Source organism: Centropristis striata, chromosome 10, assembly GCF_030273125.1.
Source record: "Centropristis striata isolate RG_2023a ecotype Rhode Island chromosome 10, C.striata_1.0, whole genome shotgun sequence".
NCBI classification, from domain to species: Eukaryota; Metazoa; Chordata; class Actinopteri; order Perciformes; family Serranidae; genus Centropristis; species Centropristis striata.
The window spans coordinates 25,452,227-25,474,986 of record NC_081526.1 but is presented as its reverse complement, the minus strand read 5'-3'; the positions used below and the strand labels follow the sequence as shown (position 1 = coordinate 25,474,986).

General features: G+C 37.8%; 3 protein-coding genes across 4 annotated transcripts; 2 read left to right on the top strand and 1 right to left on the bottom strand.

The window, feature by feature from the left end:
- Positions 1–291: 291 nt before the first annotated feature.
- LOC131979568 (transmembrane protein 50B) lies at positions 292–8,574 on the bottom strand. Of its 2 annotated transcripts, none has more exons than XM_059343601.1 (7): positions 8,463–8,574; positions 6,559–6,841; positions 6,140–6,252; positions 3,570–3,637; positions 2,097–2,189; positions 1,807–1,864; positions 292–1,067 (listed from the first exon to the last, which is right to left on the bottom strand). In XM_059343601.1, exons 2-7 carry the CDS (start codon positions 6,604–6,606, stop codon positions 1,022–1,024), a joined length of 426 nt encoding a protein of 141 aa, XP_059199584.1. In that variant the 5' UTR covers positions 6,607–6,841; positions 8,463–8,574; the 3' UTR covers positions 292–1,021. The 2 variants fall into 2 exon arrangements, with proteins under 2 accessions (XP_059199584.1, XP_059199583.1); XM_059343600.1 differs by having other exon boundaries at positions 6,575–6,841.
- A 216-nt stretch (positions 8,575–8,790) lies between these two features.
- Positions 8,791–14,866, top strand: c10h2orf76 (chromosome 10 C2orf76 homolog). The gene is made up of 5 exons (XM_059343591.1): positions 8,791–9,053; positions 9,134–9,184; positions 10,204–10,241; positions 12,241–12,322; positions 14,519–14,866. The coding sequence occupies exons 1-5, from the start codon at positions 8,909–8,911 to the stop codon at positions 14,593–14,595; spliced, it is 393 nt and encodes a 130-aa protein (XP_059199574.1). The 5' UTR covers positions 8,791–8,908; the 3' UTR covers positions 14,596–14,866.
- A 1,987-nt stretch (positions 14,867–16,853) lies between these two features.
- Positions 16,854–21,293, top strand: LOC131979565 (acyl-CoA-binding protein-like). Its single transcript, XM_059343592.1, has 4 exons — positions 16,854–16,983; positions 19,434–19,551; positions 20,520–20,582; positions 20,912–21,293. The coding sequence occupies exons 1-4, from the start codon at positions 16,969–16,971 to the stop codon at positions 20,983–20,985; spliced, it is 270 nt and encodes an 89-aa protein (XP_059199575.1). The 5' UTR covers positions 16,854–16,968; the 3' UTR covers positions 20,986–21,293.
- Positions 21,294–22,760: the final 1,467 nt, after the last annotated feature.

Genomic DNA, 22,760 nt, shown 5'->3' with positions numbered 1-22,760 from the left:
AACGTGTCGGGGAGAGAACTGACTTGAACTTCTGCTGAAGTCTGACGTAAAGTAAAGATGACTAAAACAATGTTTATTAAACAGTTCGAGGTCAATTTGAGGAGAAAGGATTTGTGTTCACAATCGATCAGTGCAGGTCCGTGTTCCATGTTTATTTCTGTGCTAGTTTTCCACCACCAACATATATAGTATACTTCCAGCCATCCATCTTTGTAAACCCCCTCCACAAATCTTGTATAAAAGAAACAGTACTGTGCTGATGCTATGTCATATAAATAATTATCTTCACCATTCTCAGGTAAAACATTTTATTTTTCACATTTTAAGCTCTTGACAAGTCAGACGAATGATTAAAAAGGTGTAGAGAATACCCCAAATCCAAAGGTTTTCCCCATATTTTACTCCATGCAAAGCTTTAGAGTAATAGTACATCTTCTACATAGAAAATGACACGATGCACATAGTATGTCACACTAGCAAGGAGTGTAAAGTAATACATTACAAGTCCTTTAATACTGTTACTACCTAAGTTTGATTGAGAGTGGCACAAGTTTTGTTGTATACTTAAATGGCAACCAAAAAAATCTCAAGTAATTGAATACTAACAAGCTATAAAAACACAAATCCTCCTGAGAGAGAATGACACTGACCTATCTGTCAAAAGGAAACTGGCCCCAATATGAATCAGACCCATAAAAAAACAACAAATACATCATCATCCAGTGCATGTAATTAACTCACATAAAAGCATACAGTAGGAGCTGCTGTGGTGGTGTGTTCACCGTCACATCTATTTAAGTCAATAAATAAATGCTGTTTTCCCTTTCACTACAGTCAATTACACTGTAACCCTCAATACACTGAACACATGACATCAACTGACACTTGAAATGGATCAAAATAAGATAAAAAATTTAAAAAGAGAGAGGAGCATCAAACTATCAATCTAAAAAACATATTTAAAGATTGCATGTATACATGTGTGTGTTTGTGAGAGAGAGAGACAGTCATAACAGACACTCTAACCCCATAAATCCTCAGTCCGGCCAAACTTGTAGATCAAAGTGCTACAGAGAGAGAGAGAAAGGACATGAGGACACATTGATCTCTGCAGCAGAAATAACAGAAGAGCTTGTAAGATGATATTTTTACACTATTACATTTCATTCATCTGATGTTCAGTTGAAGCAGGAACAGAACACCTTGTTGAAGCTTTGAGTGTTTGGACTGTTAGAGCAACAAAAGGTGGTGGAAGCAATCAGTGCATTTGAACAAGAAAACAGGTTGCTATAGTAACTAAACTATACAATCAACTTATGGATGAAGCAGGTCAAATTTTAGCTGGTCCACCCGTTGTGATTGACGCCAGTTTACACATTAAAAACTGGGATTTGTCACCTCATGCATTGCATGAGCAGACTCTTTTATGATGGTCTTCTCTGACTTGTGTGATCAGTTCTCAGAGCCTGATGTTTGCTGTTGATGTTCACAGTGCTGAAAGCTATACTATAAAAATCCACAAGTGGCATTGCACCATGTCCACGTGGCCAGTAGTCTGAACAAGATAAATACAATCTCACACAACTAAACGGACCCAGGTCTGCAGATATCAACAGCTATTTTTCAGCTCTGGTTATCTTAGACAGAACAGTATTATGGGGTGGACTTTAAACCATAAATAAATATCACGTCCAGTATTGGCATACTTAATTGCGTTGCTTGCAATGCAAATAGCAGTACACAAATATTGAGTAACCTTAATTTAATACACACGTTGATTTGAGTCCAGCTTCATGTAATACTCACCTAAAAAAGATGAAGGCATTCTGAAAGAACACAGCGATCCCAGGGGCCACTTCCTTCTCTAAAAAACAAACAAAAACTCAATCACATTTAGTAACACAAGAGGAAATAAATGGGTGTTAGGCATTTTTGCAAATAGAGTCCTGTAAGGCAGATAGAAGATGAAACGGTTATTCTATGCATGACTGAGACATAATAAACAGTCTGTGACGGAGGAAAGAAAAAAACATTTGTACAGTACACTGGTATGGTGAAGAAGGAATAATGTGGTGTTCAAGTGGAGGGATACTTACTGGGCACCACATAGCCACCGAACAGGATCCAGATGGAGGCGATGAGCGAACCAAACATCATCATGAAGCCGATAAACAGCCAGAGACGAGCTCCTGCAAAGACATCAGCATGGTGAGCGTTCATTCAGGGTTCACCCTGGACACGTCTCCAGACTACCACAGGGCTGACACATAGTCATGGCCAAAAATATTGGCACCCCTGCACTTCAGTCAGATAATGCACCACTTCTCCCAGAAAAGTGTTGCAATTACAAATGCTTTGGTATTCACATGTTTATTTCTTTTGTTCGCATTGGAACAACACAAAAAAGCAGAGAAAAAAGCCAAATCTGATCATTCCGCACAGAACTCCAAAAATGGACTGGACAAAATTATTGGCACCTTTTCAAAACTGTAAGATATCATTTGTTTTTCAAGCATGTGATGCTCCTTTAATTTGTATTTAAACTCACCTGTGACAAGTAACAGGTGCTGGCAATATAGAAATCACACTTGCAGCCATATTTCTATATGCCACCTAATTTGTTTGCACAATCATTGGGTGGTAGAAAAAAATTACATGGGATCATAATATGAACTGCCACAAGGGCGAGGCTAGATCTTCCCAGTTATTCCAAACTCCTATGTTTAATTAGATGTGTGGAAATACTGTGGATTCCAAACTTAAAACAGAGCTGACTGCCTACTGCAATAAAAATATTTGTTTCTTCGCTAAATGTAAGGTAAAGTGATTCTAGTTCCTTTTAGTGCCATTTTAAAGCATATTTTTGTGATTGATATTGGAAATCGCAAATATTTTGGCCAAGTAATGGTGAAATTAAATTTTCATATTGTCCCGTGTTTGTGTGTCAAGATAATAAGTGACTGTGTTACACAAATACTGACCATTTACACTGCTTTACAAGTCTTTTTTTCTGTGTGTTTTTACTTTTGTTGTTCATGTAAGGACGAGCAACAACCATGCTGAGGTCTTCTCTCCATGCTCCATGTAGTAGGTTTTTGATTTATAACACTGGCTTGTACTGTAATGTATTTCTTCAACTTCAACTCAATTTTAGAAGAAATGTCTCTCACATCAACAAAAATGGTTGCAACACAAAAAGGGTGTTTTGTTCTTGTGGATATAACTGGTCAGTCACGGTGTAGTTACATTGCCTCGTTTAAACGGCATGTCAGGGCAAGCGGGAGAGCAAACTATTTTTTGACCGCACTAAAAATGATCTTTTCAATGCCTTAACACCTAAAAATATGGACTGAAGCAGAATTTTTTGTTTGATTAAAACATGTTGTAAATTCATGTTTCTCACTCTTCAGTTATTGGAAATATTTGCACCACAGTTCAGAAACAATCCTATGCTGCCACCACTGGAATCTTTACAAATAGTATAATACTAATAATATTAGTGTAATAACTGTGCAGAAATGTCAACATTATGAATGAAGCTTTGAACGATTTGGTAGAACACAACATACCTGTCCTGCCAAGACAGCCCTCTCCATATGTGTCTCCTCTCACCTGGCCATTAGAAACTGCATTTATCCTAAAAACAAAGACACAGTCAACAGTTAAACAAAAAGAAACCAGTCCTAAGGATTCACTGAGCTACCTGCTTTGTTGAAACTGCAAAAACAAGATGTTTTTTGTGATGTCAAGAAATATTTTCAGTGTTTCTTAGGTCAAGCACAAATGGGATTTTCAGTATCTTTCTGACAGTTACAGTACTAGTATAGATATACACGCTTATCTCAATACATGTTATTCATCAGTCATATTTTAAATCCCTCAAAGCATAAAAAGAGGTTAATCCAATGCAGTCCAATGTTCTGTCAATTTCCTTCGGTGTGTGTCAATCTCTGTCATCATGACTGAGTGGACTACAAAATAATTTTCTATATATTTTTCAGTATTTTTGATATCGTCAAGAATATCGTTATCGCGATAATACTCTGAAATATCGTGATAATCTTTTAGGGCCATATCGCCCACCCCTAGACTGAGACAACAATGTCATTACACCATCTGCATTGAGAACATTTAAAAAAAAATGTCCATCATTTTCAATATTGTGAATTCTTTTGGCCATGATAATCGTTTCGTGAAAACCTAATACTGAGACAGTCTTACTCTCACTGCCATTTTAATAGTGTCTACAGTAATATTCCAAGCAGTGCAGGAGAGAAAACTCTGTTTTGTGCTTCATTACTTTCCAGACAGGCACAAAACACAAAAACATTAATAAACACCACAGCATCACAGCCTATATATCCATCACCTCAACCAAATCAGATGAATAACAGCTGAGCTCACTAGCAGAATATCTCTAGCCTTCATCCTCTAAACTGAGAAATAGATATTTTTCCCAGAAGGCATTTTGGCACACATTCAAGTTTTTTATACTGATAGAATACAGAGCATTACACAATCACATCCAAATATAATCACAGCATTCCAAAGTAAAACTAAACACAGTTTCAAATTGAACACAGTGGCTGTCATTTATCAAACGAGCGACAGAAAGTGATCGTAAAGTGGCCGTACGATCATTTCTACTCAAGGCTCGGCATTTATCAATGTGGACGTGAGCGGAGGGTACGATCAGATCTCAGTCTGCTCTCAGCTCGTGTACGCTAATTTAAGTCAGCGTGAAGTCCACACGTCTGAGTCTGAGAATTGATCTTAAACTATTGTATCGATGCCTGGAGCTGATAAAACTCTGTGGTGTTTTGTTTTTTAATGGTGACAAACCAAAGCATGTTTAGGCTACATCATTTATCATTAAAACATAATTTAAAATAAATACACCCTGCGACCGTGACATTCTTTAACCAGAAAACTAGCCGAGGATATTAAATGTTGTTGTATTCTGCTATTTAACGCACCACTGTTATCCGGCTCAGGCACCGGAGCATCAGTGACTCCTCCAGCTGTTCTGACTGGATAGAAACATAATAGGTAATGGACGCTTGTTTCCAGCTGCAACATTTATCAACAGCCAACCATTCTCACGCTGTGATTGGCCAGATACGAACATTTCATGAACATATTCACATGAACCCTGTCGTAAGACGATATATAAGAGCGGATCTGCACTGGTTTCTACGTTCGTTTGATAAATAAGGGCCAGTGACAGCGTTTTAAGATTGGTTAACCAAAATTAACTTGTCAACAGACTGAAAGTTCACGTTAGAGGGCAGAAAAACTGAATCAGGTGCTGCAGCCATTTTATGCATCTGTTCAACATTAGAAGGCTACACAGTTCATGTTGCTGTGGACACAGTTCCACCAGTAGAATCTAACAGACTATTTGTTGTTTAACGGAACCAATCAAACCTTATTTAAATCAACAAAATCCTTTAGATTAATATTTTTGATATATCAATGATTTGTAATGTAATTAGCGGGATAATGTATAGCGAGCGGGTCTTTAATGTCAAAAGAAACCCTTCAAGATTGAGGTTCATTTAAACAATGACCCGCTAACTGTACGTTATCCCTTACTTAAAATCACATTTTGTCAGTACTTTCCAACTTTCATTCCCTAAGACACAAGGACGGATAGCTGAATGTGCCTACTAGACACAGGCCCAGGCCAGGTGCCTGCTGGATCAGGGGCTCTGGGCTAGAGTCACAGTATGAAGTGACTGTGGATATTTTTGGTGGTAGAGTCACAAAGGGCTCAGTTAAAAAGGCACAAAACAACTACAATTACACACAAAACAATCTTAGATCAAAAGTGATCACAGACAGAAAAAAAGAGACTTTAAGTGACCATAAAAAGACACAAAACAGTCACAAGAGACTGAAAGAGACCACAGAGAGATACAGAGACTGAAACTCACCATAAAGAGACATAAAACAGCAACAGAGACTGAACGTCACCACATTAAGGAAGGATCCCACCAAGGGAGGGTCCTACCAAGGAAGGGTCCTACCAAGGAAGGGCCCTACCAAGGAAGGATCCTTGACTTTGGGATAAAGCCAGTTTCTCACTCTAGTTATTCTACAGACAAATACATGTGTACACAGAGTGTCCAACACTTACATGAAGAATGCTATAGTGGAGAAGACACCACATGTGTGGAATGCATGATTCATCTGCTCCTGGGATGGATAGGTCACTGCTGCATCAATCATGATCCACCAGCCTGTGAAGAACTGAGACAGGAGAATACAGGATTGAGGTATTGGAGTACATGTGATTTCCATGATCCATGATTCTCTTATACTGTAATGCTAAGGGAAGATGATGGGAAAGAGAAAATACAGGGAGGATTGCAAGTGGCACAGTCCTTAAAGATTGCATTGACGTGAAATTAAGAGGAAGAAACAGGGAAAATTAAAGAGAAAATAATGGTTGTGGAATAGTAGTGACGAAAAACATCACCCTCATGATTGTTAAATCTTGTCCTTTGTCCTTTACTCAACACAAAGACAGTCCACACAAATATTTGTGCTCTCTACCTCTAGAGCCACTGACCAGAACTCCAGAGACGACAGAAGCCACTGCATTCCTCCTCTCCCCCCAGTCGATGCACTCGCACTCTGGCCAGCGGAAATTATCCAGAAAGCCAGCCATCTGCAGCCCTCTTCGTGTCCTCCTTCTTCTTTTTCTCTGATCCTTATGGCCTCAGGTGAACCAGTCCTCCTCCTGACTTTGTATGCGTCAACACCTGCTTCACCTGCTCTTCTCCACAAACTGCAAGCTGCTCTCCTTCTGCCTGAGATCAGTTACTGTCAAAGACGCCTGTTGGGTAAGCATACATTTGTGTCTTATTAACATCTTCTGAACAGGACCTTTGGCTCTGTGTAACAGTTAGGTTTCATGGAATAGAATTATTTTAAGTTTGCAAAGTTGAGAAGGGTTTCTCATGCCCGTCCTTTTAGGACAGTTTTCATTAGATCATTATGAATGGATTTTTTTTTAAATCACCGCTTGTATCTGATACAGCCAGCATGACCTTTAACATGTTCTTAATTTTCATTGAATGAAAATGTAAAGTCTAAACATACAACATGTCTTCATTGGAATTAAGCCATAAAACTATTCACGTGTAAAATCAACCTCCTCTTATACTCACCAGACAGAACTTGACTTAAACATTGTTTTTTATAACTTTATAAAACAAACTGTTACGATAAATTGTATGTATACTATAATATGATGTGGATATTTGTTTAAAAGTATACAATCATGAATTTATAAGTAATTGTCAATTCAGTAATTTGTCATGTTGGCTAACCAAGGTGCCCAAAGCTTTGAAACATGACATTTCATTTGACTTTTGTCCACGATGGTTAGCTAATTATTTCTACAGCTTGGCAGACCAGCGGTAAATAGTCAAAGGAAAGATGGGACGGTATTCATTCATTCATTCAGTCAGTCAGTCAGTCAGTCAGTGAATTCATTATTAGCGGCACAATTACATGTTAAACATATGAAGGTACGCTTAGGGCTGGGCGATATATAGATATAAAAATATATAGATATTTATGTTCACTTAAATAAACAGTTTCAATAAAACTACTTGTGACATGTCATATTTGACTTTGACTGAACATTTGCTCTCACTTTGTGATAAAAAATATCAAGATATATATCGTATATCGATATTCAGCCTAAATATATCAGGATGACTTTTGGTCCATATCGCCCAGCCCTAGGTACACTGAGCATCATCAATGCTCTGCATCTTAACTCAGAAAAGGGCTGGGCGATCTTTTTCTGAAATAAATATATGTATATGAGAAAAGAATACCAAACATTACAAAAGAACTAAATTTGGCAAACCCTAGTAAGGGCAGCATTTACATATATATATATATATATAAAGAAATAAATTTAACTATATCGATATATGCGAAATATATATTGATATAGCTTTTATATCGATATATCGCCCAGCCCTAACTCGGATTGAAGTTTCTGACCTCCAATAGAAACCATGCTAGAAGATCTAACTATATAATTTTAATGAAGGGAGTTTCAAATATTCCAATAATGAACATAAACACACAAGAGTCCGTCTAAAGTAACACAGCGGTGACTCCTAACGACCAAGGTCCACTTCCTGCACAACAGTGCTATAGAGTAAAACATGAATGGACTGTGGATTGGTACTTGGACCGCTTAATAACCCAAATAAATAAACTCTCTCTCTCTCTCTCCCCCTCCCCTGGTTGACTCCAGGCTGTTAATGCTCTGGAGCTAACGGTACCGTTGGCTAGCATCATCTATTCTGCAGCTGAGTGCACTTTAAGCTAACGGTTAACGGATATAAACCATGTACGTTCTCAGTTTAACCTTCAGAATAATTTTAAACCCACTATGAAGTGTATTTTATGTAAGGTCGCATGCAGCTGCCCACCTTGTTGAGAGACCGAGGTCGCTTTCAGTTTCCATTGAACATAGCTTTACCGCTTTGTCGTCAACCTCTTCTTCTTCGTCGACAGCATAATCAGCAGCAGCTTCTTCTTCTTCTTCTTCTTCTTCTTCTTCTTTGGTGTTTTACGGAAGCTGGCATCCAGTATTGCATTACTGCCATCTACAGGTTCCATCCTCCCTTACTGTACGTATGCACCCCACTATACCACTGATGTTCCACTGTCTTAGCCTCCTGACAGTAGTCACCTCTCTCCAGAAGGTGGCGGTAATGCACCTAAAAGCGTTTTTACCAACAGCCATAAACCAGAAGAAGAAGAAGAAGAAGACGAAGAAGACGAGCCGCATCCTAAACACATCCATGCAAAACAACTTGGTTATTTGACCGTTTATGTCCAGACACCACTAGCGGGACATTTTAAAAGGTGCAGCATGCAGCAGGACGACATGTCCGCTGACGCTGTGGTCACTGTCCGGCTGGTCAGGTCCTTCGAGCACAGAAACTTCAGACCTGTCGTGTTTCACCAAGTCACTTTAGACCAGACGGTGCAGGACTTCATGCAGCTGGTCAGAGACGGTGAGTCAACACAGACACTACATCATATGTTGTTATCAAAGGGAATAAATACACTAAAATAATAAACCTTTTTCTTCCAGATGTAGCCAAAAGAGTAGGACTTCCTCCTCCTTTCAAGAAATACGCTTATGGTATGTATGACGTCAGTTTAAGGCTCGTTTTTCAACAATAATCCCTATTTTCTCAGACCAAGTATTTTATAATTTCTTACAAATTAATAACGAAGCAACCTTTATGGAAGTTTGATTGTCGTGGGAAGTGGTGGACCAGCTGGGTTTGTTCCATCAAGGTGGACTCAGGAAAAGCCTGGTTTATTATGATAAGTCTCTAATTTAAGTGAGAGATGCGATCCATGATAGTGGCTTATGTGACTCTCTGCTCAGTAACCATGGTAATTTATACCGCTGAGTAACCATAGTAACTGATACCACATAACTAGCCTGCTCTGGGGGAGAATAACTGACAAGCTAACTTTAGTTTAGGGCTGGGCGATATGGGCCAAAAGTCATATCCCCATATATTTAGGCTGAATACCGATATACGATATATAAACTGATATTTTTATCACAAAGTGAGAGCAAATGTTCAGTCAAAGCCAAATACACGACATGTCACAAGAAGTGTTACTGAAACTGTTTATTTAAGTGAACATAAATACTGTATTTTAATTTTTTTTTAAATCAAAGCTCCATAAAGTGCACATTCAAATAAAAAAATATCTTAATTAAAAATAGCCTATGAAATAAAAAAGGCCAATTTTTTTCTGAAATAAATATATTTATATGAAAAATTAATAACAAACATTACAAAAGAACTAAATATGACAAACCCTAGTAAGGGCAGCATTTATGTATAAAGAAAGAAAAAAAAGTGAACTATAGTGATATATGCGATGTGGTCTAATTCAATATATCACATTTAAAAATATATCGATATATCTTTTATATGATATATCAATGTATATGTGTGTGTGTGTATATATATGTTAGATTTTTGATGTGATTTTGAATGCAGCTCTTTCTTATATATTATTTTCTTTATATTTATATATATATATATATATATATATATGTGTGTATATATATTCACTCTATAGCATCTGGAAAAATACATGCATTGCGCATCTGATTCCATTCTGTTGTATTTTCAGACACAATGAAGATTGTACACCAAGCACATGGAGCAAAGGTATCTATCAAAAGATGTGCTAGACTGCTGGGCTAGACATGAAGTGTGTGTCTGAAGTAGAGCCCCAGTTATATATTGGTACAACAATTATATCGACTGGTTGTGAGCTATTTACTTTATATCAGTGTCTGCGTATGTTGTCCAATATGCCAAGACATGAAAATCTTGTTTTACAGACACAATGCAGATAGATGCTTGGCTTGATTTAGAAATGGTGTCAATACATTTGTCCAGCAGAGGGCGCTCTGACTCCATTGTTTACTGTGTGCACTCTGGTAAACATGAAGCCTAGTGCCACAGCAGTCAGACAGTGGTGACTGTAAAACAGTCAGCTGAAAACTAGTTTGTGATATACATTCATTTAAGGTTCTGACTTTTTTTTCTTCTGACCTACTTTTTCTTTTACTTTAATATTATCATAATATATATTAATGGAAAAACTACATATAGATTTTTTTCCTTCTCCTTTGCTTGCTGTAACATATAACCAATATTGTAAGTTTACCAGGAAGTAATGAAAGGCGATTCCAGGCAAAGTAACTAACAGATGCTCCAAACGAGCCTGCACTCAAGGTCATTTACATATATGTGTGTCAATCAATTGACTCTTGGTAGTAATAGCACACTGTAACAGCCCTGCATTCAAAACTTAACTTAAGTAAAAGGAAAAAAATATCAGCATCAAAATGTACTTAAAGTGTGAAAAGTAAAAGTACTCACTATGCAGAAAGGCCCCACTCAAATTTGTATATATATCCCAAATACACTATTGGATCATTGTTATTAATGCATGTATTATAATGATATATATTTTGCAGTGAGTCTGCAGCACAGTCAACAAGATTATCAGTTTGGGTGGGACTGAAGTTAACATAGTAGTCCTTTGTAGTGTGTAGTCTAGTACTGCGACTTCAAAGGTTGTTAAATAATGGTCTGATAAAAACAGGATTATGTGGAAAACTATTAACTGTTAATTAACAAAGGCAAGAGTGTGCTTCAGTGTGTGTGTGTGTGTGTGTGTGTGTGTGTGTTTTATGTGCACTCCTACTGATGCCAGTCAAATCTAATGAAGAGATAAAAGCAGTTATAAGGTTATCATTAGCAATTCGGGAGATGTTTTTGACCATTTCCATCAATTCTTAAGTGCTCAAAAATGGTAAAATTGCGTACATAATCTGTGGAACAAATGGTAATTAGTGCCACAATTTATGAGACATAATTGAGCACATGAATGACCTTCATATGCTCCAGTCATTATGTTGTAAGCCCTTATACACTTTGACAATTTAATTTAATGAATTACCTGATTTTTATGATAGATTTTGGACTTGAAATCCTGACACAGTTGCTCATCTCAAATGAGTCATCAGGTTCCCAGTTTTTAGATGGTGTACACCACTCTGTTGACCTGCTATCTTTCCCTAAATAGACAGTAAAAAGGAGGGGTGTATTACAGGATGTTCATGCACCAAATCCTGCCGGGCTTCTGTTGGTTGAAATAAAAATGAAAACCATTCTTCAAGCTGAGGGCAATAATCCCACCAACTTTTGTGAAGGTCATAAGAAGTGTATCCTGAGCCTGGTGTGTGTGTTGGGGTTGCTAATGAACCCAATGACTAGCAATGGGTTCCTCACACTTTGACTCACTTTTGTTGCAGTCAATGCAGTACACATGGAGCCCACTAGGTCATGTGTTGCACCTAATGGATCAGGCATTGTCATTGCAGTAATGTACTTACATGAACAATAAGTTACAGTCATGGAAACTATAAGATAAATAATTTAGTGATATGGATCTCCACTGAATGACCTGAGAATCATCTGTACATTAACAACAGAACAAGGTTTCAAAATCAGAAACCATGAAATATTTATCACTTTTTAATAGTTTTTATGGTTTTCAGCCTGCATGTAATTATGGAATTCTGTGGTCTTTTGAAAACCCATGTCTCCATTTAAGTGGAAACTTTTATTTATGTTTTTTTTTCTTTCTTGGCAGACTAATGAGTTAGTGATGAGTTTAGCAGACGATGAAAAGCTCATTCTGCAAGATGGCCAAACCCTTCGAGCTGCTGGCATTGGTAAGAGATCTTTAAGTTCTAAGTGCGAACTGGACTGTACAGGGGACACTTAGCCTTCACTTCAATTGGTTTCATATATTTGACTGGGCAATATGATGATATATCTCATCAACATAATATCAAAATACCCAATTGGACATCTTTTCTTGTTATAACCTTCTTTTTTTAAATTTTTAAGATAATGAGGATTTTTTTTCAGCTTTTCAACATCAAATGTCAAATATTCAAGTCACTCCACAGTGAGTTAATTTGAACTCTAAATGAGTTGCAAGACTATTGACTATTCAGCTATTTATCAGATTTTCATCTGATTGTGATTTTTAAAAAGTTTTTTACTACCGTTTTTTTCAAACTGACTTTTTTTTTATCATAGAGACAGAGCACACTTTAGTCCCGCCCCCAACAAAGGGGAAATTTCCACATTAATCCATTGACTTGAATGAGGCTCTTTGTCTATTCAGTCTGTTTGCAAACAACAGAAACATGTCTAAAAGCTGCTGTGTGGTGAAATGGATCCAGATATAAGCAGACGTGAAACGTCAGTAGTGACTGACAACGCTAACTGCATTCCTGGAAGTTGAAAGAATTGAACAAGAGTACAAGTAACTCATGTAGAATGTGGATCATTCCGAAAGCTATGCAGTATTACAGTTTTTCTCAATTGCTAAAACACTAAACCCTATTGTCTGAACCAAATGCTCAGTTGTCTGAACCCACTGATTGAATCAATCACTCTTTTGGCAAAACCATAAGCACTTTTCACCTGTTTAGACACAACTTGCCAACAAATTTTCATTGTGATGCACCCGTGCTGCATAATGGTGAGCACAGGTGACAAAAGTCAAACACAATTAAAGCACAAGTGTCACCACTTGAACACAACAACTCAAAATTGATCACACTTGTGGCTGATGATGTGAGGGAACATATAAGCCAGTTCAGAGAGCACTGGTTTGTGAGGCCCTACAATGGATAGAAATCTGAGAGGAAGAGTTCCTGTGAGAGGAGATCAAGGTGGTCGAGGTAATATCTGATGAAATCAGAACTACTGTGATTGACCATGTTCTTGTTCATGGTATGAGCATGAGTTAGGCCGGACAAAGGGTACAACCAAACATCAGTAGATTCACTGTGTCCACCATAATCCCAAGATTTAGAGAAGAGAACAGGTAATTACCTTTTTTGACATGATAGTACAGTATGTAAATGTTGACAGCAATTACTGTATGACATACGATACTGTAGCACAGTATACTGTAAGTAAATATATGTTTCAGTACACCACTGTACCAATGTACTGTAGTATTGTAATGGGGGGTTGGTCTAACTGTTTGTAGGCCTAGTATTTCGTGTATATTTTTTGCAACATTCATTTAGCCTACAGTGAACAATGAACATTTATTTCTCCAGCTTCATGTCCTGAGCATTGTGTTTTCTATTTTTCTATGTAGTGTTTAGTGACTGCTCAGTAGTGTTTTTAATTTTGATTGATTCGGGGCACGATTTGACAACATAGTTCAGTTTTGAGGACAGATTGGACTGTTTTGAGGTTAAAGTTTAGTTTTGCAAGAAGAGTCTGAGGTATTGTGAATGTAGCTTGAAAATTGGGTTTTGTGTTCACAGTTTAGAGAAAAGGAGAGCAGCTTTCATGAAATGTGTCTTAGCAATCGAGAAAAACTGTAAGTGCCTTAGCTTGCTAAAACAATGCTAACATTAGCTTGTATCGAGTTGGTATACTTTGACTTTTCTGTTTTTATTCATTATTTTTATGGTTCTACAAACATTATTCAGTTATATTTATAATAGAAATCAAGTATTTTTTTATTATAAGTTTTCTTAATTAAAACCAAAATCATTATCAAGAAAACCATGGAAAATGTCTAGATACCAGCTCTGAAATTAAACTCTTATCAGCTATTTTTGTTGTCATCATTATATTTGTCCAAACAAATGTACCTTAAGTTGTCCCAGGCTTTAAAATGGACAAGAAATTGAAGAAAACAATGGTATAATCATTTTTTCCTTGACTGTGTTTTGAATGTCCTGTAATCATGTACTGAGACCAGCAATAAAAAAACTTCTAAGAAGTAACTCTACAAATAATACTAATATTAAGAGCTTAACATTGATGATCTCATAATGTTAATGGTGAGTTTTATCAGTGTTAATTTAAACATTTTGTGTTTGTTATTTCAGCAAATGAAACAGAAGTTGCCTTCTTCAGGAAAGAAGACTATGGCCTCTATAAAGCAAATCCCCAAACGGCTTGGTGACAACAGTATTTTACTTACTTCGCTTACTTTAGCTATGTTGGGAATTCATAGGTCAAAGGCCAAACTCCACTAGAAACAACAGGAAAACAAGAATGATCCCATCATGTTTATATCACACAGATCTTATTTGAGGTTGTTTTAAAAACTGAAGCTTTTTATCCAATACATTACTGCTATGTTTTTATTTCCCTTTTTCTTGTTGTTGTGACCAGGGAAATCAATTTTCAAAGTTCTTTTATATTATGCTGAATAAAGATTTCTGACAAAAATTCGTTTTTTGAATATTGTTTTTTAAGGGGTATTGTCAGAGTCCATATACTGCAGTATACAACAACATTCCAGCTGTTTGTTGTGCTTATTTTTACTCATTACAAAACAGTTTAATGAACAAAATTGAGAGGGTGTTCAACTCTAGCGTAAACTGATGTCCATATTCACAGATATCTATTAGATGCAGCAAGATTTCTCCTGACTGAATTCACATTTATTATTAATGAAAAATGTTGTGGAATCTTTAAAGTATCTTCCATGCCCTTTTTCCAATCCAATCTACTTTAGTTATAGAGAATATTTTTAAAGACATTAAAGTTGACCAAAGTGCTACACAATGAATAAAAGGAATACAAATGTCATAAAATATATAAAACATAAGCTTGTAAAAAAAGAACACAAACTACATAAAAGCAAAAGTTCTGTAAATATTGAATGTCTATTGGCTACTTGACTTTAAAGGTTATTATATAAGGATTTGATGTTTGAGAATAATCTGTGTTTGATTTCTACTGAAGTAAAATCTTTATTTTTCGTCATCCGGTATATCTGTTAATGTGAAAATGTGTTTTTGTGTTTGTAAAAATAAATATGACTTCAGATCTTGCCGAGGATATATTAAATTCACTCTTATGGTTATTAATCCACAATTGTCGGGTGTAAACAAAGTTATAGTTATGTATTGCTTTGAATAGCTCATTGGGTAATGCAGGTGTGGTTACAGCAATTATGCAGGGTTGGCTTTGGATGTGGTAATGGGCCCAATGAGAAACCTTCTCATGGGTTAGGGTTAGACCTGCGATCATACCTTAATCCTTTGATGCACAAAAGTGCATTTTTATTTTCTATATCATTGCAATAAATTGTTTTCATCATTCAGTATTCCAGATTTTCCTCAATTAACTTGTTTTTGATAATCATACATCCTAATTTTTTTTTTCATTTCTTACTTTTTGGATAGAACCCCTTTTTTTTAACCCTCTCGAGTCAAAGATCACACCGGCATAATCAAATTACATGACTTTTTCATTAAGTCACAATATAAAAACGAAGCCTTGCCATCAACTTCCCATTAAAGTACTGCCTTGAAACTCCATGCCAGTTTTAGTTTGATGATGATAGGCCGAGTAAAACCAGAGATAAGGTCAAATATATTTAGTTTAAAAGTATAGAACTAGATGTCATCCTTATTTTATGACTTATATGTTGTATTTCTCCTTTGTCTCCTTTGTTCACATTTGCAACATTTAAAATCCTCCATTGAGCATGGTTGTGCTTTAAAGGTTGTTGTTTTTTAAAACAAACATCATTTACAAAACCAGATCTGTTTTGTGTTTTTTATGTGGTTCAAAATGTTGATCCAGTAAGTCGAAGTGAAAAAATAATTATCAGGTCATATAGTTGAGGTTGTGCAGAAAAAAATTAAACCAACACAGCATTGTAAACATTTTTAAGTTGTATATACAGGCAGAATAAAAGTTGATTCAAAAGCAGACAAAATAGGCCTACGCTTCTAATGCACAAGGTCAGTTTTGACCCATGTGTGTAAACTTGATGTAATAATACAAAAACTATTTTTCTTCATAAATTATGGAAGGAAAAATGGATATAATGATCTGTTGTAATAATTAAAAAAGATATTCAAACACACAGCCAGCATGAAATAACATGGGAAATGAATGCGGGTCATTATTGACCCATGTTGTGCATTAGAAAGTGTTTATATATTATGCATCAAAGGGTTAAAGTTTTTTAAAAAAGGACACATGTGTGTTAGTAAGTTGGAAGTATTGGAGATATATATGGTAAATTAATGTTATTTGAAGTCTTCATTCAATAAAAAGTCAATGGAGAGCAATGGATTGGTTCCCCTCCAGGGGGCGGGGCTTAATTGCTCTTTGTCTCTATTGGCACATACAGATTGACGACTACGATGCCCAAGCCAGCCAATGAACGGCCGTGATAATACATCAGTCCATGGGTGGGCCAATAGCAGTGAGGGGAGGGACCGTCATGACAACGGGCGTCGGCAGGAGTTTGATGATACAAAGTTCAGTGGACTTTACCTTGTCACGTTCAGCTCGTCTATCGGAAAATTAAGAAATGGCAGATCTTCAGGTGTGTATGAACTTAGTATGCAACATTAGGACATTTAAGCTTTATATTGTTCTGTGTCCTGTAAAGTTAACGATAGGGGAAGTTAAGCTGTGCTAGGTTTAGCTTACTAAACCTATAAGGGTCCTCAGAGCTGGTTTCCTTGTGCTGCCACATGCTAACGAACAGTAATGTTTATAACGCCTCTCCGACGGAATAAGCTGCTATTTTGTGAATTTCTTTGGTCATTGTCAGTTAAAACTTTGATGACGACATGAAATTGGGACATGTAACGGGATTTGTAACTCACCGTTACATCCCACGAGAAGTTAAATAGGTCAAAAAGCTTCTACTTTGAGTTCCTTGTGGTCAACATACATGCACTGTGAATGTCAAGGGGTTTTATTTTGAAAGGTAAGAACGAAAAGAGTGGATCTGGTATGTACAGTTTTTGGATGCATCTAATGTCACTTGATGCATCCACGTTTCCTCACTACGTCTCAGTCCCTCCCACAGGGACGCATGGAGATAGCAGGGCTGCTTCTATTGGCTGCGTCCCATGTTCATTAACTGTGGCTGTATCCTAATGTCAAGGGAGGATCCTCAGACGGCTGAATTTGAAGGATACTACGTCATCGACATCCGCCCAAAGACTGTCCCAATGTCCAGGATCCTCCAGAGGACAGAGTCCTTCTTTTGCCCAAATTCCGAGGATGAAGTAACTGTTATTGTACTATACTCTAAAATAAAATTTAAAAAATCACAGAACACATCTCCATGGTGAGTTATTTTCCGCTGCTTTTATGAAACTAAGTAGCGGCCAAATTCAGCCAGGATCAGTGAAATATTCAGGTTTAATCCACTTTGTGGCTTTTACTTGTTAAATCGTGGGGATTATACTTTAAAGCATCTAATCCCATTTTCACAAATATGTGGCAGAGTGTTGATGCCAAAGACACATTCATGTCGTGAACTAGTTTTGAAATTGCAGAGCTGAATTTAAGCAGGACGTTCAATTACGCAATGAAACACACCTGCACACTGAAGGTTTCATGTGTGCGTTATCACAGTGAAAGGAAGGACTCGCCTCTGGAGGACATGACTCAGAAGGAAGGATCCTACCAAGGAAGGATCCTTGACATTGGGATACAGCCTGTGTCTTTCAAGGGCGAGGACAGAGGAAAAGTTTTAGGACACATGAGACGTCCTTTCCTCTGAAGCGTTGTCCGTTTCTAATGACAGCGGATCACAGCTGGATCAGCTGTTTGTGTCTGCACAGATACACACATGCATTAATAATCACGTGTTTTCTCTGTGACGCCAGTTACCAGTTTAACAAACAGCTGCACATGAATAACAAGCTGCATTCTGTATTTACACTGTGAACTGTGTCCTGCTTGGGAATGCCTTTACATTGTTTTTTTATTATTATTTGCGTCTGTATATAGACTGTCTTGATTATAAATTAATTGTTTAATATCCCAAAAACAGATTAGATGTTTAATGGAAAATTGAAATGATATATCAAATCCACAGATCAAACCTACACCCAGGAATGATCAACCTCATGTGGGAGGGAATGTAAATGACAACGATGTCAAAGTTATTCTTGCTGACAGACAGACAGACTCTTTGAGATAGAGAGAGAAAACATGCTGGATCACTTTTGTTTCCAATTATTCATCTAATGTGCTATAAAAACACAATTTCTGTCTCAACCAGAGGAGCTCTCAGGTAAGTTAGGTACGATTGATTTAACAGGAATCGGTACTCTGTAGTACTAACAGTCATTCGCTAGGTACCCAACCCTGGTCACCAGTACAGGACAGATCTAGCAACCAATCATATACTTTTTCATTTTAAGATGGTAGTTTCATGCTGGAGTGAGTAAGGTTCTTGCCAGATGGTTTCATTGCTATTCAAATGCTAGTTAGTCAGACTTTAATATCATAATGAAGTAAATCTGGATTGCACAATGTACTGGCTATAGAATAATGACATCAGCAGCAAAGTCAGCTGCAGCTAGTCTGTGGCCTAGAGGTTAGTAATCAGGCATGTAACCGGAGAGTCGCCTGTTCGAATCCTAGGACTGACAGGTCAAGAACTGAAGTGCCTTTAAGCAAGGCACCTAACCCCCCACACTGCTCCCCGGGTGCAGAAATGTGCTGCCCACTGCTCCTAGCATGGTGTGTTCACTGGTGTGTAAAGGATGAATTAAATGCAGAGGAAAAATTGACTGCTTGTTGTTTCAGTGTGTGTGCAAAACTTAATCTTAACCTAATCTTATTTACTAGTCCAACAGCATGAAGACATCTGTATTGCAGCCTTTTATTTCACAAAGCTTTATTTCGCCAGTCAGAAATGTACTCTGTCTCACTCTGGCTCTCCTGTCCTCTTAGCTTCAGCTGTCAATGTCCACTTCAGTCTCTTTGCCTCTTAGTGTTGCTCTGAAGTTGTTGTCCTATCCTCTGCAGGCTAAATTTGATACAGCAGCAGCTGAGGTGAAGCAGCTGAAAACAAAGCCGACAGATGAAGAGATGCTGCAGATCTACTCTCTATTCAAGCAGGCCACTGTGGGTGATGTGAATACAGGTGAGAAAGCCCCCCTGCCTCCTGTAACACACTGCATTATCGCATAATGAGCTGCCTCTCACTGCGCACTACGCAGAGTAAAATAAATGAACAGATTAATTTAGTTGCTGCTCTAATAACATATTTATGGCATTAACACCACCTTTGTATACTGTATCTTTGGATGGCAGTGCTCTCTAGTTCACTTTTATCCTTTCTCTAATAATAGAATAATAGAAAAAGTGTGAATTTGTGAGTTTTTTCTCCAACTGACTCTTTATAAAGTCCTCGGACCACATGTCAGTTAAATGTTTGGTATCCTCCCACATGTGTTATAGTAGCTCATGTAGTGTTGTTTTTCCTTTATCTGGTTCTGATCACAGCCTGCCACAACTTGACAAATTGGTCAAGAAAAGGTGTTTTCACACTAAAAAACAAATCAACAAATCATGGATCAGTTTTATCTGGACTAATATCACCTCTTTTCATTGGGCCAAGGTTCTGTTGTTTGGTCCAGACCATGAACCAGGCAGGATTTCACACCTATTAATTTGGTTCAGATCAAAGTAAATAGTCGAGACCAAACGATGTACGGTGTGACGGTGTGAAAGGGCTCTAAAACTCTAGTTAGTGGACTTGTTTTAGTTACTATCCAAAGCAATCCAGCATATATTCATAGTGAAGATAGGGCATGTCCCTGACTTTCTGTTATCAGAGACAAATCTTCCATCACTCGCTCTAACAGACCCAAATTCTGACTGTGCCGGACAGCACATTGTGTGTTGCTATGACGACAGGCAACTATGAACTGTCCTCCACAGTTTTTGCAGCTGAATTGATTAATCAGAAAACATGAATATAAAATTCCTGTTTTAATATTGTCTCCTTCTTTGTGATTAAAAAATGACAGTACAGTGGTGCTGTAAAGGGGAAAAAAGTCTTGCAGCCCTCTTAAGTTCCATGTGTTTGTGTCTGTGTTGTTTTTGAAGCTCGTCCAGGGATGTTTGACTTCACTGGTAAAGCTAAATGGGACGCCTGGGAGAAGCAGAAAGGTACAGCTCAACAAAACTATGTATTATTCTGTATGCAAGAAGTCCTCCATCCCTGTCAAGTACTGATAAACTAGAAATATTCTTTAATATTTATAGTCTCTAGCTACAATTATCCCTCAAGTTATTTAGTTTTACCAAAACTAATAAACCATCAAAGCCAGAAAGAAAGCTTCTTGTGAGACACAGCAGCAAAGCTTTAGGTCACCAGGACTACACACTGCATGCAGTCAGGAGGAAGACAGTGTTTAAAGTAGCAAGAATGCTAATTTCTTCATGATTCTGATTTATTTATTTACTAATATACATTGGGATTTTTCACCAACTATTAGGCAAGGGCAAAGAGGATGCAATGAACGAGTATGTCAACCTAGTGGAGCAGTTGAAGGAGAAAGATGGAGCATAACACCACCTGATGACCATGCAATGGCCGGACCAACTGCTGAATGGACTGAAACTACCACCAGTAGTCTCTCATCCTCATGTTGTGAAATGCCTTAAAACCCAGGAAGTGTGCCCTTACACAACAAATGTGAATTTCTGGTGGACTGGTAGCTGTCTCAATTTAGCTAACCTAAAAAACTGATAATAATATCTGATGTGTGATCAGACACTGTCCTCCACCAGAGTACTATAATGTTCTAATTAATGATTCCAACCATGTTTATCTGCACAGTGTCCAGTCATTTCAATACAAAATATTTCTACCCTTAAGTGTTGTGTTTTATTATCATTACTACAAATAACATTGGTTGTTTTTCACAAGGGACATGATTGCCTGTGTGAAAAAGTCCTGAATTGACTCATCCACCTCCTTGGACAGAAATGGCAGGTCAACAAGTAGATGCCACTCGAAGTGGTATTCGTAATCCGTAAACTGGGACCTGAAGAATAATTTCAGATTCAGATGAGCACTCTGTGTCAAGTTGTTCTAGTCATAAATCTATTAAAAATCACTTATTACAATTGAGAAAGTGTAAATGGGTTTAGAACATCACGTTTGAGCTAAAAATGGAAGAAGAAAAAAAGTCCATTATCATGCTCAAGTATGTTTCATACACTGTTGCAACAAGTCCAAAATAACACATACTGAACACCATGGAAATTCCATGCTTTGATTTGGAGATTTCTGCAACAATTGGTAACTGGATGGCCAGGCCAGTCATTCTGCTCCAAAATCTGTAGGAAAATAATCCTCTTATTGTCAATATACAGAGGAAAGCCATCCTCTGAATGCCCTAGGTCTCCAGTTTATGTTTTCTGGGGTTTCATTAGGCTGTAACAGGTAATTTTAATACAGTGAGGCCAAGTTACAAAAATAGTCTCACTACAATAAAATGGCAACTATTACTAAAATAACTAAAATACACACTTGGATGTCATTGAGCTTATTAAACTGACAAGATTCTTAGCTTTCCATGCATATGCAATTCCAAGATTGCTAAGGAACCAAAGTATGTAGAAACATTGAAGTACAAAAGACAAACACATTTATACTCCATGGTCATCTTTTTTGTCCCAAACAGCATGGACTAGCATGAAGTGGGCATGTCTGTGAAGGGGCTAATCTGGCTAAGTATGAGCCCAGTGTTGAAGTACTATTTGGACTCTTCCCAAAAAGCTAGCATGGCATTGTTGATAGCTACAGATTCCTTAGTCTTGTATCATCCAAAAGTGTCCAAGGTGGGAGGAGTTGGCCACAATCTTGCTGCACGCCTCAGAGTTCTGGAGGCGAGTCCCTGACAGCAGCGGAATGACTCGTCAGTGTCGACTGGAGAGTCACACATGTTGATCGGGGCAGGTGAGGCTGGGCTCCTCCAGAAGTCCACGATTATCCCCACCGTCTTCAGAGTGTTGAGCTCCAAGTTTTTGTCACTGCACCAGGTCACCAGATGCTCCCACCTGTTGGTGGACTCGTCCCCGCCAGAGACGAGCCCAAAGAGGGTGGTGTCATCCGCAAACTTCAGGAGCTTGGCAAACTGGTGACTGGAGGTGCAGCCTCACATGCTGCCTCATGTCAGACAGTGTGTGATCCACCTGCACATGGAGTCTGCAAGGAGAACTTGTCCTGTAGCAGAACTGGGATGATGGTGGTGAGATCCACAAACAGAATCCTGGCAGAGGTACCTGCAGAGTCCAGGTGCTGGAGACTGAATTGGAGGGCCATGTTAACAGCATCAT